Below are 22179 nucleotides of genomic sequence, written 5' to 3'. Positions count from 1 at the left end.
GACACCAAAACTACCCTGCATTTGCATCATTTTTGCAATTACTGAAACTTTGCTCATAGTAAATGGGATGCTCTAGACACCTTTCAAAACTAATCCGTCTTGATGATTGTTTTTAATGTCCCTTTAATGCTTCATTTGCTCTCCACAGTCGCATGAAATCTTGTAAGCAGACATTTGTGGCACTGTCTTCTGTCATGTCCTACCTAACTTTATAAAACCAGAAAAAACTGCAATGGTTAAGGAGGAAGAAACAAAAAAAAAAGAGAATCACATATTATACGGTTCTGTATCAAAAACTGCTCTAAGCAAGTCAGTCATGCACCTCTTCGATATCCGAGGTGGTCAAGGTTAGTGCGGTGCTCTGTACTACAGTTTTTCACATAAACCAATTAGAGGACAGTTGGGCAAGTTGGTGCTTATTTCAGACTCGAGACATTATTAACTAGCGCGAAAAACACGTCGGATGACAGCGGGAAGCACACAGACGTAATGCTAGAAGGCTGTCGTTCTTGCTGTCGTCCTATGTCTTTTTCGCACTAGTTAATATTCTCTCAGTTCTCATAGCACGTGTACATGCATTGAGATGATAACCTGTATCAATCAATCAACAAAATTCATTCTATCATTGCTGCAATATCTTGCCAACAAACCCATCGCAGGACTCCAAAAATTGAGTGTGTTGTTCAATACTGCAGGAGAAAATTGCCTGCAGAATAAAGTCCTTTAGTATATCAGGTCACCCAGTGTTAGAATAATGAAGTTGTGCATTATGGAATCGTATCAGATCACATCACAAGCTTGTTTTTGTCCCTCTTGGAGGAACAGCAGTAGTTTGTGAACCGTGACAGCGAAGCTTCATGTCTAGTTGGGTTTGGTCAAAGGCTTATTCGTGGGGACAAGAACAGCTGTGGCGCAGCTGCTAAACAGGGGTTTCAGCTGTCAGACCTAGGACACTGCTGACTCATTGTACACAGAACTGAAAAGGAGTGAGACTGAAAAGGAAAACAAATATATATATATATACAGGGTGTCCCAGCTATCACGCAGCACGATTTAAAAAAACAGGAACGGCGTTACGTGGAGCAGACCTAGTGCGTATTGTTTCCAGTACACTGGAGTAGCCGCCAGTAATTTTTTCGTTATGGAGATTTAATTAGGTAATTGTAATTAATTATCTAACTCGAGAAGTACTGTTCTAATTATCAAAGTGTCAATGAGAAAGTTGTAGAGCAACATGAAAAACTCCCGATACAGCTTTCTGTTGCTCAATATGGGCTACATAAAAGTGTTTTTCTGAGCGTGAAAGAAGACCGCGAATACACGCAAAGTGTCTCGAGTGGCCAGTCGCGCGGCAATTCTGCGTGTATCCGCTGTATCCGTGTATCCGCTCTTGACTGGTTAATGACCAAAGCAGTTGGACTGGAAACCACGCACTTCAGAAAACATTAATTGCAGGAACATAAGCTTGTTGAAGAAAATAATATTTTCTAACAGCAGCTACGGCTGCACTTGTCGTCTGCCTCCCACCAATGCCAGCTATAATCGCTATCACGCTCGCCTATCACTGTTTTCAGTATGCTTCCAGTGAACGACTACACCCTTACTGCAGATTGCAAAAAAAAAAAAAAGTTCCACGGCATTTTCTGCATTACCACTTCATGATATACGCTCTCACCATTAAGCTTTGCATTGCACAAAAAAAAAATGGGTACCATGAAAATTGGTTTTCAGTCCCTTTAATGCATCATTTATTTGTTACTATCTAGACTTCTACGCAGTGCTGTGTTGGTTATGGGCTACAAATATCCCTTATGAATAAATCATTTTCAACAACAGCCTGAAGATTTTGAAAGTGTACTGAAATTTATATAAAGCCTTTCAATAAATTTAAATCATGCAATGTTTGTACTCACTGTATTGCTACTCTGTTTTAATACATCTGTATTTTTGCACCCAGTGCTTTTAAACAAGAGCACTGCCCCTCTCTATTCTCCCCCCCCCCCCCCCCCCCCAATCTTGCTGTTGTATTTTCTTGTTTTCGTTTTTGTTTTGTTTTTGTTTTTCTTGGCAAAGGTGGCATGCCTAGCCTGTAACACACTCCCCTCATGTGGCCTGTTGTGTTGTGCAGACCAACAGCACCACCTATGCCTTGGTGGTGTTCATGGCAGCTGACTGTGCTCCCGAGCCAGCCGCCATCTGCCATGCCCCAACAACAAACGTGGCCAAGCTGCTCTCCTGGTTTGACCGTGTCTCGTACGTGTCTTCAGCACGCACCCACTCAAGAAGTTTTCACCTCTGTCACTCTGCAACTTGCAATGCCTTTCTGGTCCTCAGGGGCCGAATTCAATGAACTGCCTGCTAACCTCCTCATTAGCTCAGATGGCAGAGCAACCGCCCTGGGAAGGTGTTGGTCCCGGGTTTAATCTTTAGACGAGGACCGAAGTGCAAAGCTATCTTTCTGAGAAACTTGTATGGGTTTCTTACATAGCTTCATGCTAGAGTCGGGGGTTGGCAGTTTTTCCTTTCAAGCTCTAGCATGAGGACTTTTTTGTAAGTACTAGCCCATTTCCTTCAGATAAAGAAGTGCTTGTATAGGATGGATAGGTGGGCTTGTTGGTATTGCATTCTCAAAGGAAACTTGGGGTGTGAAGAAAGACTAGCAACAAAGAAAGTGCGACACATAGCAAGCACTCAACCTGCAACCAATTTTTACTGCATGGAAGGAAAAAATATATACACACAGATGCATCACACATGTGATGCATCTGTGCATCACATGTGCATCACACACAGGAAAAGCTAAAAACCAGCAAATCAAATGTACGTATCTAACAATGATTAATGAAGTTGAATTCACTGTCATGTAGCAAGAAGGATGGTTGTCTTATGCATTGAACGGTATTCTTGGTGATGTGATACACCTCCAAGATTTCTCACATGGCCTGGTCAAAATGGCAGTGCTTTCAAACAAGCGTTTACAATGGCACGATTGGCACTGAGATGAGAGAACTGTACATTATTTAATGAATTTAGGCGTTCATGAATCAGATTGCCATAGTCATGGTGGTGGGTCGGGAACACGGTCATTATGTATCTTGGCGACCAGTGGAAAATGCATCGCCCTCTCTTGCAGCTTCGTCGGCGGAGCGGGAGAGTCGTGCAGCCACATTGCCGAAGGCCTCGGGACTGCGCTACAAGTGTTTGATGACTTCCAGGCACTGCGTGAACCGGGGTGAGTGCTGTCTTTCGCTGTTACGCAGAAATGAGTCATATCTTAGTAGACATTAGGCCTGTCATAACGCTAAATATGTTTACATGAGAGTACAGTTTGTGAATAGCACGGTGAACAATAAAGATGACGAGACACAAAATAGAGAGGTAACGCAGTGCATGTGTTCCGTGGTTCCATCTTTCCTTCTTGTCCTGTCATCTGGACTGTTCACTGTGCTGGTAAAAATGTCTCTCTCTTTGGAAGACCGTAGAGGCTTGGGCTAGTCGGTACATACGGTTTGGCGCTGTTTCCCTCTCGACTCTCTCTTTAGACATTCGATTGTACTATTATGATGTTAAATCATGGAGTGACGGCAACATCTTGCCGACAGAGGGATCTTGGCGCAGTTTTACATATTGCCGAGTGTAATTCCGCATTGAATTTCTGGGAAAGGTTGTTTGGCATAACTTCAGCTTTTCGTCAGTGGTCAAGCATGGCTTGTTGTTTCAAAGCCATCGCGCAGCTCTGACGCTTCATTCTCATTCGATCACTATTGATGATGTTTTTGATTTCACGTGATTTCATAGACCGACCAGTGGCACAGTTAAGCTGCACAGGTAAATTAATCTTTCGGAGTATTGTTCTTGGGATACTAAGAACTGACTTACATGGTAAAACAGCAGAGATAGAGTGGGGAGGCCCGGTGGTCCTTCTCACGACAGTGACAGGCCTTCTCCACATTATCTACAGTAATATCTTGACAACAGGAATCACACGGAGTCTCATAGAACATTTGTGCCGTCTAAAATATGCGGCATGGCTGCTTTTGTCTTCCTTGCTGTGCTCATTTTATGCCCCGAATTGTCAACTTGTCGAAGCTTATATGCCCTCATTGGATTCAAAATTTGTTTTACTGAGAACTGAAACTTGTATGTTGGGGCCGCAGTGATGCATTCGTGCATTTTAATTTGTGGCGGAAAAAATACTGCACAATCGGTGACGGATTTTTTTGGGACACAGCAGAGACTATGAAAATGACTGGAAATCGAGTGGTCCGAAGAAAATAATTTTATAAAAAAATTCTTTAGTGTTGTGTTTGCCCAATGCATAGTTTCATGCGCAATTTGTGTCACTGAGTGTGTGTAATTAGCGCTACAGTTTGCACCTCAGAAATTCAGTTAGGTAATTAGGCTGCATGTAAGCTTTTTCCGTTTCTCTCTGTAAATGCACAGAAAAATCGGAGACACCTAAGTACTTCTTATGAGTTGTGAATGCGAAAGCATTAATGCCCAATTGGACGCCACTCAACAATCCTTCGAGTTATGAACTCCTCACCGGCAAGTGAGCGCGTTTTGGCTTGGCCTTACCAAGGCGCAATTAGAACACAGGCGAGAGTTTGCACGGACAAGGAATACGTGGATAACACAGGCTTCCAAGAGCGAGGGTGACATGGCGTCACGGTGATGCCCTTTCGCCTGCTCTGCTCCATCGAGGCACGCTCGTAACGTGGCATCGCAGCCAACAATGGGACTTCAGGTGCCATTTCGCTGCTACAGACTACAGACGTTTTTTTTCACTCAGTGAGACATTTGACGCTTTCGCATAAAAAATGTACTGAAAATCAGACTATCTGTAGGGGCTATATATGGTCAAAGCCATGGGCGTGGAGCTTTTGCACTTGTATTACTGAGCCAAGTAGCCAGAATGAGTTAGGCATCACTTTCAGCTTCTCTGAAATTGCGTAGCCTATTATATTCCAAGAAAGCAGGCACAGTTAAACTTCCATTTAAATACTGTGCACCATTTGTGTCGTATGTTTCAACAGCCACTTGTTGCCACAGTTTGCCGTAAGTCATCAATTATGCCAGCTTGACGGTGGCCAGTACACAAGCTGTCACCAGAAATCGGGAATGCCATTTTGCTTTTGAGAGCTGCTTAAAATGTGTGACAATCCAGATGGGCTGGAACTCAATAAAATTGACCAAAAAGTAGATAAAGATGTCTGTATTGCCTTTGGAATACAATCAATGACTGATTTTTGGACGTGCCTGATAATTCTGATGCTTTCGCGGCACTGCCACATGCCCCCTAGAGCCAATGTATAAGGATGTCTGAACTTTCGGATGTTGAAACCCTTCGCCATCCAATTTTTTTTTTTTTGACCGAATCTGTATTAATTGAAGCTACTACTACTGCCGTTTTGATTATCTCGCAGCCTTTAACCAGAATTTTTGCTTTCTCATCCGCTGTCAGTCGTAGTGGTTTTGTGATGTTGTTAGGCTTAGCTGCTTTGACGTTCGCTGTCAAACTTCCTATTATTCTGTGTTTTTCATTTAAAGGATTCGTCACTGTTAGCAAAGGCATCGATTCCGCCTTTATCATCAGTGCGGAAAGCACGGCATGGGCCTAAAGCGTTGCATAATGCCTGTTCCCGCAAGTCAGCTTTGCTGCAATACAGCGTGTTACGCAGTGAAACATATCAAGAGTTCATAGAGCCATTGTCACATGACAAAATGTGTTCCTTAATTATATATGCACGCACCCGCCATCTCCTGACACGGTGCAAGCACCGAGACGCATAATAAGTGTGCTGACAGGCCTTTAAAGCTATTTCGAACGTGGTCGTGGTGATTTGAGCCCTTTAGGGCAGCTAAAGGTAGGCCTTCATTTTTTTTTTTTTTTTGGATTGATGTTTTCATGGTCCCTAGGAAAGAATTATGTCCCTAGGGGAGTCCAAGAAATCAGAAGTTGACTGTATTGCATTCCTTTTTAAGTTGCATGCCATAGTAAATAAAGCAATTACATTTTTTATTTCTCACGTTAGGAGTCGCAAATGAAATTATGGGACTAACTCCAGCTGCCGTGGCACACTTCAGTTTCATTGCTTAGCGTTCATAGCCAAAAAAACTTGTCTGCAAGTTGGGACTGCCTTTGCATCTTGGACTGTAGTCCATGAATTGCAAGCTTCACTCTTACTTGAGAAAGCTGAAGTTTTGTCAGGACTGTTTTGACAATGCACTGTTAACAAGCATGATCTCGTTAAACTGATGTCAGCATCCGACAAGGCAATTGCAGTGTCTCCATTTTCAACCACTGCTCAGATCAGACTGAAAATAAAAATGAGTGTTAAACTGAACTTGGGCTTTTAGACGGTCTACAGTTAGAATCAAGTTTTAGAATCGGATTAAGTTTATTAACGCAACATAAGGACATACAGGAGGCGGTACAGAAGTCAGTGACTGTAATGGGACCACCCAATAAATACAACCTGACATCAGAAAGCAAAAATCGGCTTAGTCATTGATCATAGAGTCAGCGACACAGAGGACCTATAATGCACCCCTCGTAGTTTAAAACATAACATATGTTTAGTTGTCGTGGCTCAAACATGATGCGTGATGGCTTTGCACATATAATCACAAAAGAAAGAATAAAAAACTAAAATAAATGATAATCTCGGAGGATGTCAGAGGCTAAAGAGAAAGAAACAAGATGGCGAAAACCAGGGCGGTTAACAAGAGTGGAGACTAGAACATTGAAAAATGCTTACCTTGTGGGGCTCTAGCTTGAACATGGGTTCTGGCTCATTGCAGGACGGCTGTGCAGAAGCACTGTATCCTGGTCTGCAACTCACCGCCCTACCGGCTGCCCGCGCTGGAGAGCCCAGTGTATGCCGGCCACTCAGTCGAGCAGCTGGCCTCCATCATGGCTGAGGTCAGCGCTTGTGCTTATTCAATGCCCTCAGGTGTAACCAACATGGCTCAGTCTTGGGCTGGTCAGTGCATGTGAACTGGATTTGCCAGCATGAATGAGCTTCTCTCTAGAACATGTGCCAAAGAAGTGTTCTTATTTAGAGCGATAGCTCTACTACTCCAGCTACAAACCCATAAAACGCCTGGTTCCGTAAATCTGACCTTCAAGCTTCAGCCAAGGTCAAACTGGGACTTAGCCTGCCACTACCAGGGGCTGCCGCAGGGGCACCCATGTCTTGAAAGCAATCGGCGATGTGGACAAAGTACGCTACTTGCTGGTAGCTTCGTATGCACTGTGCTTTCGACACTTAGTTTGTGTTGAAGCAAGACGCAGCATGAAGGTCAATTCGCTCGCTGCGGCTGCCGCGCCGAGCAGCGTCTGTGTGTTGTCTTGTAATGCATTTGTAGATGCGGTAGTTGCTGACGACACCGAACAGCGTCTGTGTTCTTTCCCAAAGCAAGCAAAAGCATGCTATCGCTCGACAAACTTGGTTTAACCACGTTGAACCTACGGTAAATTTTTTGTTTAATTTTCTGTGATGTACTGCATCTTCGGTGATTCATCCTTTCTGTAATACCTTGGCCTTGAGTGTACAATAAGTGTGTCCTTCCAGAGAAAAATGCAGGTAACTTATTTGTGCGAAAATCAATGGTCAAACAGAGGATGTCGCTGGAGCCAATTGACATGTCTGGCAGAGCAGTCCTGCAGAAGCCTGCAAGGTAGAGAAAGTTTCACGAAATGGAAAAATTGGCATCCCCCTAATCTGTAGCACAAAACTACAAAGAAAACCTAGATGGATTTCTCAGGTTGCGAGCTTCTACTGAACTGATTTGCCATATTCAGTGTCTCTACGCTTTCAGTTGTTAATCGATTCAGGCTCGGTAGTTCTCTACTTTGAAACCACAAAAAGTGGTTTTGCATTCTATTTGGGGGCATGTTGTAATCGAGCAAATGCTGCAAATGAATTGACAGTGTTTCGACGTCATTTTTCTGCCTCTCGTTTAATTTTACCTGCCGGATATGTTGATGAATTTCGTCAATCCTGTCAGGGTTGAATTAACAGAAATTGACTGTTTTCGCTCATCCCTAAGAAAAGGGGCACTGAAAGAAGGTTATAGTTCTTGTTTTTTCTGCACACTGCTTCCGTATCTGATTTCATTCAGTTAAATCATTTTGAGTGTAAGCTTGGCAATGTGCATTGTGCTACATGCAAGTGTGAGGGGAACTTGTTGCTGTGGCTTCGATATGCTCATGCTTTCTTTTGTCATTTTTGCAGAGGCAAGTCAACTTTAGCATCCTTTCGCCAAGGAAGATCCCAGCCCTGTACAAACTCTACGAAAAGGTTGGTGCCATATGTGAATTGATAAGTCGGTGCCGATTCTGGTCTCCTCTGATTAGGGACGTGCCCCGCTCTAATGCAATTGAGTGGACGAATTGCTAGAGTGTCATGGACAGAGCGAGTGCTTCAGGAGGGAAGAACCAGCTGCTGCCCATACCTGTAGTCTGAAATGGTATGCACTTGCAATGGCAGACAGGAATGAGCAGTAACTATAGCAAAAATTTGGAGGACGCTGTAGGTTGTGGTTAAGTCGTACTTTACGATTTTTCTGACGCATTTTACTTTCAGAAATTCAATAATTTTACCAGCGCCTCTGCGCCATGCGGAGGGCCTGTGTGGTCGTGGTGGTTCGGGCCGTGGATGCCTGAGACCGACGCCACATTTTCTGCGACATGGGGCCCTTAACGCTATCGCGTTAAAATAATAGGTTGCATGTGGTGCAATCATTGGGGTAATAAGTCACAGCAGGTGGTAATGCGCCGTAATGATATTCGCAGGACGGAGTGCTTCAAGTTAGGTTGCGAACACATTGGAACACTTTGGTAAAAACTTGAAGAGTCCTAAAAAAACAAGATTTAATGGAAAAATTGAAAAGTGTCCTTATTTCACTAGTGGCCAGAAAAGTGCCTCTGTATGCATGCACACTTACGTACAACCAAATCAATCTGTATATTTCAGCCAATGTCATGTCAATTCTAGCAACAGACGAAAGTACAGTTCATGTTTGCATGTGAATTATGTTTCGTGGGCATTTTAAGTTGAGATGAACCATTGTGCGCTAGCCAAATAAATGTTTTTTTCGCATTAACACTGTCTGGTACTTCCCTTGCTTCATTGTGGGCCTTGTTGGATGCAGCAACAATGAAGGTGGCATGATTTCAAGGTGACTAGTCATTCTGAGTAGAAACAATTTCATAACAGCAGACATTGTTACATCTGTAGTGCAAGTGGCATTGCTGCTAAGATGTGCGAATAGTCCGCATTTTCGAAGACCAGTGCTTAGACAAAGCAGAGGCAAAAGGAGGGCTGACCTTGCACAATATGTATGTCCCTGTTTTCCCTTGCTTTGTGTAAGCGCTGGTCTTCCAAAATGTCAACTACGCTACACTGACTGGCCCAGCTTTATACCTTGTTGAATGTGCAAATAATCAAGCGCATTCAAACTTTTAGTGTAATCAATTGCAATGTCTGCGGATCAGTTTCAAAAACTCTGTTATGCAGTGTGCAAGACGCTTCCGATGTCACCTTTCAGTGTTATGCATGGTCAGGACCCCTTGTGGACAAGTTGTGTTTTCACAGAGACATGTACATCTGAAGCTTTTATGAAAAGGGGAACCGGTGTTGTCTTTTAAGGCCATTGATTATTTCTTGCCCTGCAGGCTGGTGGCGACCTGCAGACTGCGCTCTGCAAGAACTATGCCAAGGACCGAAGGCATATGGTGCTGCTGCGAGGGTATCAGCTCCAAGGTGTGCATAGCACTAGTGTTGCACATTTTCATATCATAGTGATTCTGTAGCTGTAGGTGGTGTTTACACGTTGCGCATTATTTGCAGCGAAAGAGAGAACAAAGAAAAAACAAGGGATTGGTTGCGATTGAAAATCGTATGTGTCTTCATACGTTGTAGACGTTGTTCGTTTGTCGACAAAATGTTCTGAGTAGTAATAGAGAAGATTTTTTTTCCTTCTTTGTTCCTACCATAGTGAATGTCCATCTGCGTCTATAAAAAAAAATTGTACTGCACATAATGGTTGTGTAATACATTGCAAAAGTTTAGTGTTTTCAGAATATACAGCTTAAAAAGCCCTGTGCACTGTGTGTGGATGGTACAAATGCAGAACAAAGTGGCCCATTTTTATTACATGATGATACAAAACAAAAGGAACGGTAGTCTCTGTAGTCAAATGCTGCATTCCATTAAGAGCATATGTGAATGAGGACACTGTCAAGCATTCAACAGCATTGGCTGGCACATTGTTAGTGTTATGTTTCATTTCCTCTGTGCTTTTCTTAACCCTTTGAGGGTTGAATTTTTTTGGCGAATGCAACCCCCCAGGCTCGATTTTTTTTATTTCTGATTTAAATTCTTCGAAAGCACCTATTTCGAAAAAAAATGGTCGTAAATTTTTTAGGGTGACCGTAAAGTGACAAAAAAATCGTTTGTGTTCTAAAATACACAATGTTTATTCATGAATAAAAACAAACGCACTAAAAAATGATTGTGTGCATGTCCGGAAACCGAAACAAGTGAGAAGCCTTCGTCTTATCCCCAACAAAGTGCGATAGAGCTTGTGTGGTCTTCAAAAAAGGAAACGCAAAAACGGCAACATTGTTTGTATGCATACGCACCTGCCTGGGAAGAGGTGTAATCGCGCCGCAGTGAGCGATTAACGATCGAGTAACAAGCGGTCACCCTTGGAGAGATTTAAAACCATATAGCCATCAGTTTAGCGCGTGCAACAAGCGGGAGCCGCCACAGAAGAAAACTGAAACTTGCCGCTGCCACGTGTGCGTGCCCGGATGCACGAGCGATAGCCGACGCGCCGTTGCCTTAAACAAGCAAATAATAATAATAAAAAACCGGAGAGGCATTGGCGCAAGTAAAAAATTCCACGTGTTCCCGTCGAGTGGCAGCACATGCCAAGCGAAAGAAATGATCGAAAGAGGCGTGCATTTTAAATGTAAAATCGATGACGTACCTGTACATCATTGACCCTGAAAGGGTTAATGAAAGCTTCATTGTCTGCTGGCTTCGTGTGCTTACTGCCAAAAAAAAAGATATCAGACTCTTGGTGCCCCGGTTTCTTCTCTCTGTTCAAGCAAGGATTTTTTTAGAGATGTATCTCATTTGTTCATTTGTAATGTGATTCTCATCTGTTTGGTACGTAGAGCGACCGGTGAGTCCCCCCATCGCGGTGTCCGAAGTAAAGGTGGAGCCGACACCGTCCCCGTCGCCCGTGACACCCCTCAACCCCCGGAGCCCTGCAACCACACCCGCTGGCGTCGGGCAGAAGCGGCCTGCTGGTGGTTCACCCCCGAACCCTCGGGAGGCCAAGATGTTCAAGCAGCCCACCTCACAGGGTTAGCTGCAGATTTGTTTTTGTCTCCTGTTTTGCAGCCACCTTTTAGCCTTTGTGTTTAGTCCAGGTGTTTTATTAATAATTGTGCTCAATCAGCATCAAAAGTCTGCAGGATGCAGGTGCCAAAAAAAAAATAGTAGCCCTTTCTCTGTCGAGGAAAGGGGGGTAAGCAAAGCTTGTCGTGTGTTTCTTCGGTGTTCCTCCGAACGAATTGCACTGACAAGTACCGCGTTGTGCTCGAACCGCAACCAGTCGCACTCACTGCAGCTGACTCCAAAGTTCCGGTTGAGAAACTTCCTCTGCAACTTGGCCATCGCACCGGGGAAGTTGGCGCTAGCATTGCCGAGGCATGCACCACCGTTGTCGGTTTCCTGGAGGGCTAGACGATGCTGAAGTTTGGCCTCAACATCGCAGCTCCCTCAAACTCCAGGTCCGCGGCTCTTTGCTGTCGTTTTGCCTGTGCTTCGGCAACCCTCACGCTAAAATCGGCACGTCGACGACGAGCCCTTTCCCTAGTGCGTTTGCTCCGAATGGATTTCTATGAAATTTCTTCAAAATTAAATCTGTCCATCACGTAAGACAATGAATGGCTCATACCCCCTTAAGCAATGGCTCATACCTCCGTAAACGCGGCCTCCCCATTACAACTACAGAAGGAAAATTCTACGCTGGAACGATTAGTGGCTATGCAGCCAGCTGTGGAAGCAGACGACGACGAATGTGGGAGCAGTGACAAGAGCGCGTGCCGACCACCTGTGCAGCTCTGAGAATAGCTGGTTTTTTTAGCGTTACATCGCTGCCGCAGGCTAGCGTATACAAGCTTCGCTTGCAAAACGTTTCAGCCCAGTCTTTACATGAAGTCAGTAAAACAGTACAGCTACATGTTGGTCATGTCGACTACTGTGTGTTTATTTGAATATAAGTCGACTTTTTGTTTTGTTTTTTTCTTCTGGAAATTTTACTTAAAATGTCTTATCAACCTATATTTGTGAACAATCTCAACTATATTAGTGAACAAAGCTAGCAGTAGTACCGAGGTAAGGGAGTTCCTTCGTCATGCATGCCATTAAGCCAGTCAGCCTGGAGATTTTTCAGACTGGCTTTGAGAATTGCTGCATATCCAATGCATTCGACGGCACCGATGATGATGTTGTCTAGGGTGCCTAGGACGCCTGCGAAGTATCCATTGATGATTACTTCTCTGGCAGTTCCGACGAGGATGCAGCTTGTAACTTCGACTAGCGAGATTTAGTAGCCGAGCTTATCACAAGTAAAGGTGTGTCATGTTCAGAGTTCTTCGAATTTGTAGAAAAATATTCGGCGAGCTATATTCAAATATTTTTTTTCTCAACGAGTTCAATATATAGCGGTCAACCTAAATTAAGATTCGACCTGTATTCGAGTAAATATGGTAGTACAAATAGCAAATCTGAACTCTGCTATGGGTGCACGTTGGGCTTGCTGGTATGTCATATAGAGGGCTTTGGTGTAGTACATCCGATGTGGGGCTCTAGGGCAACACAGACACATGAACCCATAATGCTAGCTTTGACGTCTTTATTTACAGGATCAGTGCTGTGTAAACTACAAAGGCTTCTTTAAAAATCACCTGGGCCAGATAGCATGATTCTAGCCCTTGAGCTGGATTACTTGGAAGAGGCAGACTATTACTCGCATGAGAAATTGAAATGCATAATTGTTTTATTAGCAAATTTTCACAAACGAAGTTTCTACCTCATTACTTTATAGCACATATTGCACTTCATGAATTGTAGCTGGCAAGTTCGCAAGGTCTATCAGCTTGGAATGCATTCTTTTGCATAGGCTGGATCAGTGAATTTTTCTGCCAATATGTCTACTTGTGTACGCTTATAATGAATGTCAAATATAACGTAGGGATTTTCATGTTTGAAGCAACTTCATTATAACGAGACTCCACTGTACCTAGAGGGAGCAGTGCGCCAGAAAGCTGTCACCGGTTCTCATCACTTGTCATGTTCTCCGTCTCTTCCCGTGGGGCACCAACAGCTTCACCCATGAGCACCATGGGTGGCTCCCCCCAGCAGCCGCAGCTGCAATTCCAGAACCAGGGCGCTCGGCAGGGCATTCCAACCCCACCTGCTCCGCACCTGGCAGCCATCAACCAGGTACGTACTCTGACCTTGTCATACCCTCTCTCCCCCCCCTCCCTCTCCTCCGTTCCTCCCCGTCAGCAGAACAGCTATGGTTCATGCTTGTGCATTATAGTGGCTTGCAAAGATTCCTAAGCTCTGTGACTGCCAAGCACGAGCTGTGCTCGTCTTGGCAAAGTTGGTAAACGTTTATTTTTGAAACAGTGAGAAAGAGGTGAAAAGGCACGCAAGAATCACACATGACAGTTGCTGACTGACAACTGATCTTGGCAATCTTTACTAGCATCGGCAAACTTGGCTCATTTGAGCTGTATCTCATTTTTGATTGCCGGAAACAGATGATGCATGCGAGCTAGCTGTCTTAAGATTGTGCCCCCGAGCATGAGACCCGTGCATTTTAGTTTGTGGTTTACATCCCTTATCATCACAATCATGTTTTTTTAATGCGAATCGGTCATGCTTAAGGTTTATTCAATCGAACCTAGGCATAATAAAGTTGAAGGGGGAGCTGAAATTACTTTGTTATATTCGTTACAGTCGAACCCATTTATAACGAGCTCAATAGTTCCACGAAAAATGACCGTTATATCCGTAGTTGTTATGTATGGACTCGTCCTTGAAACGCTCAAAAGTTGACCACATTGAAGCTGGCATCAGCATTTACAATTTGGCAGCACTTTGGTTGGAAAATCCGATTTTCAGTGTCATTTTTGTTCCCGGTGTATTCCCGCACCTAGATGCAACCTTCCGTTTGAAACATCCTTCTAAAGAACAAAAGGCGGGCATTGTACATTTCGAAACTGCAAGCACAGGCCCCCATTTTTGATTCGAGAGCTTGTGATATATTTATTACCAGCGGGACATGACTGTATTCTGCACAAGAGAGAGGAGTGTTCTAGTTGGCCGGGGGCGTAAACATTGGAAACTATACTGTGGCATGCCGCCATTCTGCAAAGGTCTTGGGCATCGTAGTCTCGGCATTACGACTGCGCGTCAGCCACACGAGCCGTAAAATGACGTTATCTATGTCACTTCAGGTGAAAAAAAATTATGTTCGGAAGTCAAAATTTAACAGCAATCGGCAGTGCGCAAACGAAGCACCGCTGAATTGGGATCTCCTGATAACGGCATAGTAACCACCGAGCATTTACGACATTGTGTGGCGGCAGCGCGTGGTGCAGCATTGTTGCCGACTTGGGTTGCGTCGACAGGAACGCTTGAGCGGTCGTTGTTCGCATGATGGAAGGGCATAAATAGTTGTTCCTGATTGTTAAAACAGGAGTAATGCACGTGGTGCCGCATGAAAAATTGCGCAAGAACGAGAGTGACATCAATGTGGCATTTGATATCGCACCGGTGCACATGCCAGTGCACGGCCCGCACCATGCTGTTTATGCTTTAGATTGTGTACGCCTCCTTCCTGGAGACGTGCCTTGAAAGCACGGGACCTTCTTCGCGGCTTCTGAAATTCGTGCGCAGTGGTTGCTCGCTCATCCCGAATGCCGTACCATTGTCGCGGTTGGACTGGAGTTAGACGCGCGCTGCCGTGCACCCAGTTTGGTTGTGCTTTCGTGCTTTGGCTCATCTCATGCACGCTCTTTATACTGTGACCGGGTTCGAAGTGTTCGTTGTAACAGTACGGTGATTTTTAAAAATTTCGTTGTATCTGGAAGCAGTTTCAATAGGCATGGTCGGAAAATCGTAAATGCACTGAAATGTGGTCGTTATAACCGATAGATTGTTATATCTGGGATAGTTGTAAGTGGGTTCGAACATTGTTTTATCTATTATTGCCCTTTACTGCAGTATATGCCCAGTGGTGCGAACAACTTTAAACGTGCAAAGAGGACGGCCTCGCAGCCCACCAAATCGCCATGAGGTCACGAATGCGATGAAATTTTAGTGAAACATCAGCAAAAGAATCTTCATTGTGTGCAATACGTGACGTATTAGCACCTGATGTGACAGCCTTTACGATAGCTGCGTTCGGTTACAAATGTGATGGTCTTTCGCTACTGCTTTTCACTTGGCTCATTCATATTGTTGGGAAACCGCCAATGTAGTTGAAGAGAACAGCTAGTACACTGCGATGTGAACGAAGTCAGTCATGGCGGAGCAGCGCATGGCACACAATACGGCGCGCCTACTGCGCAGCTGATCCGCCGCTCTCACGTGGCCCAGCAGCCCCACTGTGTGAGCACGCCGTCTTGGCTTTGCCGGCTCACGGCCTTCGAGATTGCACCAGTGCAATCTCCCAGATCACACCTAGCTGCATCAGCCTGCGTGGCATGCCGCAGTGGTCTTTCACAACACTGCGCATACAACCAGTGCAAGCCGCAGCTCACCATCGCCATTGCACATCTCTCTGTCACTGCAGCGCACTATGCAGGCTGGCGTAGCTAGGCGTGGCCTCTATAATTGCAATCTTGGAGGTCCTGTCTAGCTTCGCCCGCCTGCGCAGCGCACCGTTAGGGTGGCTTGGCGTCGCTGTGAGCATTGAGTTAGTTACACTACCTTCATGGCAGTGAGGATAAGTGTGATGGCAACGGTGAGCTGCTGTATTGCGCAGGCACCATGCATGTGGCTGTGCATGGCAATGAGAAAGACCGTGTGGCTCAACGGCATATTAGGTGTGGGAATTTTGGACTTCCACGCCGGAGCCAGTGTTGAGCCTTGCAAATGGCATTATACTCAGCGCGCAACAGCCGATATTTCTTGGTTTGGAAGACAAATCTAGTTCCTTATATTCGTTGGCAGGACAATGATACTTTATTAAATGGAGGTTTAAATACAAAGATCGCTATGGAGATTTCAAAGGGAATTGCATTTACCTCATTATGTTCATTATTTTCTTATATCCTGTTTCGTTATAATGAGGTTCAGGTGTAGTATTATTCATCTTATTCATTAAGGCAAAGCCTCTTTTTCAGACCAAATCTGCTTATTTGTATATTTTGGGTTGATTAGCATGTGTGTTAGGTGTGATTAGCATGTGTAATACATGCAAGAGAACTGGTTCACAATAACTTTGCTTCACACAGATTCCAATATGTACAGTCGGATCTGCATAATAATTTTTTTTTACCGTACCCCCGCTCCACGCAGCCCAACCCACCTAATGTCACACTGCGGTCCATCCCTGACGCAATGAACCGGACCACCCAGAATCGATCACCAGTCACCATTGGTGAGCACCACCATTCACAAGTGCTCTCTTGGCTATCATATTAATTTGCGTGGCCCCATCTGGTCTTAGACCACTTGAGGCAATGCTGAGTGTTTGTTTTATTGGGAATTCTAATTGCAGCCTTCATCAGCCTACAGAGTTGCATCAAAACTAAAGGGATGTTTTATTGGGCTTACAATTATAATAGTAACTACTAGTTCTGAGCATTCTTGAACCAGAGCATTCATATAACATTGTGTCTCCCACAAATTGGGAGATAATCTTATGGTAATTGTCGATTCCAAAGAAAAATACTTATGTATTGTTTGGATGTGCGTTAAGTAACCCTAGGTCACTGAAATAAATTTGGAGCCCTCTACTGCAGCGTCTCTCATAGATCCTGCATTGCTTTAGAACTTGAACTCTATTAATCAATCAAGTTTGCACTGTGCTATGAACAGAGACGTCGGATGAGCACCCTCAACTGTAAAACAGCGCTTCAACTCCACCGGTGCTGTCCTTGTGCTCTGTGACTGTTAACTTCTTTAGTCTTTAGTGTTCGGATTGAAGCATTCGAGCCTGAACGAGCACGGCTGGTTCAGTGTTTGTTGTGTGGTGGTGCCCCAGTGCTGCCAGCAACAGAAATAACCTGAGCCCTGGTGAGGGCAAAGTTTCGAGGGCAACAGTGAAGACAGTCTCTGGCTTCTCTGCCTTGCGCATCGCTTCGTTTTCACTCTATGGATTACCTGGATGCAGTGCACAAGGCATAAAAACTAGAGACTGTCTGTCCTCATTGTCCTCACCTGCACACCCTGTAAACTTTGCCCTCGCCAGTGCTTAGACGATCTTTGTCGACTGCCAACACTGGTGCACCACCACAGCTGTGTTGTTCTGGCTGCAAGTGTTGCCACAGATGTTTCTCGTTTGCATCATTCCCAAGCAGGAGGTGCAGCGGGGAGCGTGCGTCTGCCCTGGAACCAGCAGCCGCCGCAGGGCGTGGTGTCACCGGTGGTGTCGGGTGGTCCACCAGTGTCCACCCCTCCACCCCCGACGCAGACTAGCATGCCCCTGCTGGCTAGCCAGCTGTCCAATGCCCCGATGGCCAGCGGACCCCCACAGCAGATGCGGCCCACACACCCGACACCTGTCAGCTGTGCTACAGGACCTCAGATGCAGACAGGTGAGGGGGGGTCACACTCTGGTCTTTTAATGCGAAGCTTTCTTTGCCTCTTCCCCTCACTTTCCGGGTACTGCCTGCTGGGTGCTGGTCTGCTTGGTGCTGGTGGCCATTGTCTTGCACAATTCGCCTGTACCGGATATAGTGCAAACCGAGAGAGCCCAGAACGGCAGGCGATAAATGTAAGCGTGGATGTGAGCTCTGATACCAACACTGCGTCGTTGTCGTGCCATCATCGTCATCCTGTCATCATTTGATCGCCTTCATGCCAATGTGATCATTCCTTCGTTGACATGTCGTCGTGCTTCCGCCATATTTACTCTGTCATCGTTACTATGTTGTCTTATTGTTGCCATTATACCACCATCGTCAAGCCATCGCCGTCATGCTGTCCTGGTCGTTCTATCTTCATCATTGTGTCAGAGTGATTTCAATGTCGTCATGCCTTTGTCATCACACCATTGTCGTTATTTTGTCATCATTCCAGCTTCGTCACCCCCTTTGTCACCATGTCATCGGCATAATTTCAGCATTGTCATTTCATTGTCATGCCGTCATCAACATACCATCATGGTCATTCCAGCGTCATCATCTCGTTATCGCCCTTCCGTCGTCTTCATACCATCGTCACTCCAACGGCTGCATCCCATTGTTGTCATACCATCAGCATGCCATTGTCGTGCCAGTCATTATATTGTCATTCTGTCGTAGCGATTCCAATGTCGTCATGCCATCATCGTAAGTGCATTGTTTTCATACCATTCTTTCATCGACAAGCATCAAGCATCACCTTCATCCTTGTGACACAACTGTGTCAACCGCTCAGTGTGCATTCGTGTGGACTGCGAATGCAAACAGGACTGCTGTTTGCATTTTGGCAGAGCTTGTGAGCGGTGTAGTGCATTAACATGGACATTGCATGAGAACGAAGTTGTAGCATGTGCGGTGCATACGCATAAATGTTGTATGAGGTTAAACGTTGCATGGAATGAAAATAAACACAATTGTTCGCATTGCATTTAGTTGTACAAGGTTCCTAACCGCTCCCCTAAAGCTTTGCTTGACATAGGTTCCAACATATCGTGAAACCGGCACTAACTATTTGGATCTGCATAATTTTTTAAAGCTGGTTCTGCCGATGTATGTGTATAGCCTCATGCATCAGTCGCAGGGTATGCTTGGGCATGATTAATTCGGCATGTTTCGCAGTGGGATCCTGCTAGTGTGTCTTGTTGCTTCTTGACCTCGTCTGCAATGTGCTATATTTACTGCGCATGTAGATTTTACTGCAGATCGTGTGCAGATATTGCACATATGAAATGATAAAGACATGGTACCACTGAGAGGGACAGTACCGAGTGTGAAATAGGAGAGCCATGTATACATGAACCGTTGAGCTAAACCGCTTGCTCATTAGACAGCTTTAGTTTAGCGTTAGCATAATAGCGGGGTTACGGGAAATAGCGTTACCGTTCCGCAAACGAACTTTGCAGAAAGAGAGTTTTAGTATAGCGTGATAGCGTAGTTTACGTGCGGGACGCTATTCCATTGCGCTTTGAATTTCTCATACATAGGGCACCTAAGTCCATGTGTGTGTGCGTCTGGAAAGTGCGAGAGGTAGCGCAATGGAAGCCAGGAGCGCGTTGTATTTTTACTTCCCATGTCCGTCGATCTGCAACGAAACAGACAAGCAGTACAAGCTGTCTACCATAGCCTCCGAAATCCTCCCATCTCAGAGGCCATATGCCGTCGTCACGCCTATCTCCCGACATTATCGACAGGTGGCGCTCACATCTCGGAGAAAATTTCTTTCGTTAGGCTTAGGCGCGTTCGAAACAAGAAGCGATCTCGAAAACTCCGCTAAATTATCCATAAAAACATATTGTCGATCCTGCCTGAAGGTAAGCGAAAGCCATTTACGCAGTCATTTCCTACCAACGAAGTGAATTATTCAACAGCAACTCCAAATTCAGTTCGAAGCGGGCGGCCGGGACCGCCGCCATGTTTTACGTACACTACGTAAACACGCTAACACGGTAACGTTAACTCTGAGAAATAGCGTGCGCACGGTAAACGGTACAGCTCGTTTAGCGTTCTGCGCATGCGCATTTCGATCCCGCTATTCCGGTACGCCCGCTATTCCGGTAACCACACTAAACTAAAACTGTCTATTTTCACCGACAGTTCGTATAGATACAGCATTTTGCAGTGGGTTCAGTTTAATGCCACGTTTGCACGGATTACTTGCATGTTTTGTTCAGAATAAATCTCAATTTGGTGTCGTCTGCAGTGACACCACTAAAAAAACCTTCATTTCGCTGCAACGAAATGGTGGCGCCATCTCTTATAATTGTTAGCAAACACACGGTGCTCACCAGTTGTTTAGCTGAAAAAGTCACACATGCCTAGTAGGTGTGCGAATATTCAAAACTTTCTAATAACGAATTGAATAGGTCATCGAATCGGATAGTCACTATTTGCAAATACAATGATTTTTCTAATAGTGTTTGAATATTTCATAATCGTCAGCTATGCTAAATGAAACATAATATTGGAGCAAAAGTAGGATAAATTTCAACCCCGTGGCCATAGTAGGCATGAAACATGAGAAGTTCAGTAGAAAAGCAGCGTGCATCACTCAGGAAGCCGGAGTTGGCCGGCTATACAACAATCATTTGCACTCTTCCAATAGTCCTAGGTATGCGGATAAACTACACATTTGCTCCCACTGTGTAGTATATCCGCTTTCTGTCAATGTGCAATGCATTGACAGAAAGTTGCGAGCATAATTAATACTAGGATGTGAACATCGTTTTATATTAATGGTGAAAACAGCTGTTCATTGCTCAAAAAGTATGCAGTATTTTATTCCGTTCGCTTCTGACGCTATTCAGTGCATATTCGATTTGGTCTCAAGAATTAATATTTGCACTCTCCTAATGCCTGGAGCTCCTCCTATTTATGCAGCGCTCATTAGAAATGTTATTATTGTGGAGAAGCATGGTAAACAGAGCAGCAAGTACAAAAAATGGCTTTGTTGAGTTGTTAATAAAAAGTTCATGAGTTCTGAATGATTACTGACTGAAGGCCAGCAGGATGGGTTGAAGTTGTGCAGGTTAACACTTCATACAGTCGCCGACCGATTTTGGGGACCTCGCCGGGACCAAAAATCAAACAGTCCGAAAAACTCGTTCGCTCCCCCAATAAATATATATATTTATTAGGCTTAGAGGCACATTAAAAAAATATTTAATAATGCCTTGCCTCATACTACGCTTAGAGGTGATCAGATTTGCTTGGATTGGTGCAAGACTGATGTCGTCTCTGTACAAAGTCGACAAGAGCGTCACTGTGTTGGTGATCTCCGTTGGCGGAGATTGCCATAAGATCGAAGAAACGAGTCCCGTTACTTCGCACCACTTGGCTCTTCTCACTCAGGCACAGCAGGTGGCGCCGATCACACAAATAAAAAGCCACCCAAACACGCGCAAAGATGCGACAACGTCTCTGAGACACACCTGCTCTGTGGACACACCATGTGCAAAATACTTATAGCAACCGAAACTTTATAGCATATAAAAAAAATATGATCCCGCATTAAGTGATTATGACAATAATGCTGACCGAAAAAAGAAAAAAGAAGTGCCATCCCCAGGAGCGTTTCGTCAGCTAAGGAAGAGCAGGCATGGCCTCCAAGACTAGAAAATGCCGCGCGCTCTCTATTGATAGCTTGCGCCTCCCAATCTTGGAGGCTATAGAGCGGGCCACTGGAAGCCAAGCCAGCGGAAAATCCGTCATGGTGGCCTCCATGATCGTTCGAAATGGCTCGAAATGGGTGATTTAGTCCGGAAAATCTAACTTCGGGGCCCTAATTTCGTCCGAAAAATCGGTTGGGAAAATGCATTAGCTCTATAGGAACCCTGACAGTGCATTTATGAAGTCCGGACTATCCAACAAGTCAAAATTTTTTGGAGTCCAAAAAAATCCGTCGGCGACTGTATTCATCACTGCAAAACAAGATATAAAGATTTTGTATCACTTATGTATAATAGGGAGCACTAGCAACGTGTGAATGTTCAATGTCTAGAATATTTTGCAAATAGCCTTTGTGATTTAATTCGAGCTCCACTAGTAGAATTTCACTGGTCAAAGTAATTCCACATTTTTTTAGACACATTTTAAGTGATTTTTTTCTTCGGGGTGCTTGAAATGATTGAATTCAAGAACTATGTTCAAAATGTTCTTTAACATTGTGCTTGAATGTCTAAAGCATCTGCAAATCAAATGACATGGTCCGAGTCCTCTTTTAAGATTGCATATCT

General features: G+C 44.7%; 1 protein-coding gene across 8 annotated transcripts in view; it reads left to right on the top strand.

The window, feature by feature from the left end:
• The window catches only part of LOC119450690 (mediator of RNA polymerase II transcription subunit 25-like), an 86890-nt gene that overhangs the window by 3487 nt on the left and 61224 nt on the right, over nt 1-22179 (top strand). For 7 of the 8 annotated variants that reach the window (XM_037714215.2, XM_037714213.2, XM_049666136.1 and 4 more), the window contains exons 3-11: nt 2129-2253; nt 3134-3232; nt 6805-6925; nt 8241-8306; nt 9683-9770; nt 11192-11383; nt 13411-13529; nt 16620-16701; nt 17621-17860. In XM_037714215.2, the coding sequence (XP_037570143.1) occupies nt 2129-2253; nt 3134-3232; nt 6805-6925; nt 8241-8306; nt 9683-9770; nt 11192-11383; nt 13411-13529; nt 16620-16701; nt 17621-17860 (1132 nt within the window). The remainder of the gene's footprint in view (nt 1-2128; nt 2254-3133; nt 3233-6804; nt 6926-8240; nt 8307-9682; nt 9771-11191; nt 11384-13410; nt 13530-16619; nt 16702-17620; nt 17861-22179) is intronic. The other variant, XM_037714205.2, reaches the window with a different exon arrangement.

This window comes from Dermacentor silvarum, chromosome 4 (assembly GCF_013339745.2).
Source record: "Dermacentor silvarum isolate Dsil-2018 chromosome 4, BIME_Dsil_1.4, whole genome shotgun sequence".
Lineage (NCBI taxonomy): Eukaryota > Metazoa > Arthropoda > Arachnida > Ixodida > Ixodidae > Dermacentor > Dermacentor silvarum.
The sequence above is the reverse complement of the archived record's forward strand: the minus strand, read 5'-3'. Positions and strand labels throughout refer to the sequence as shown.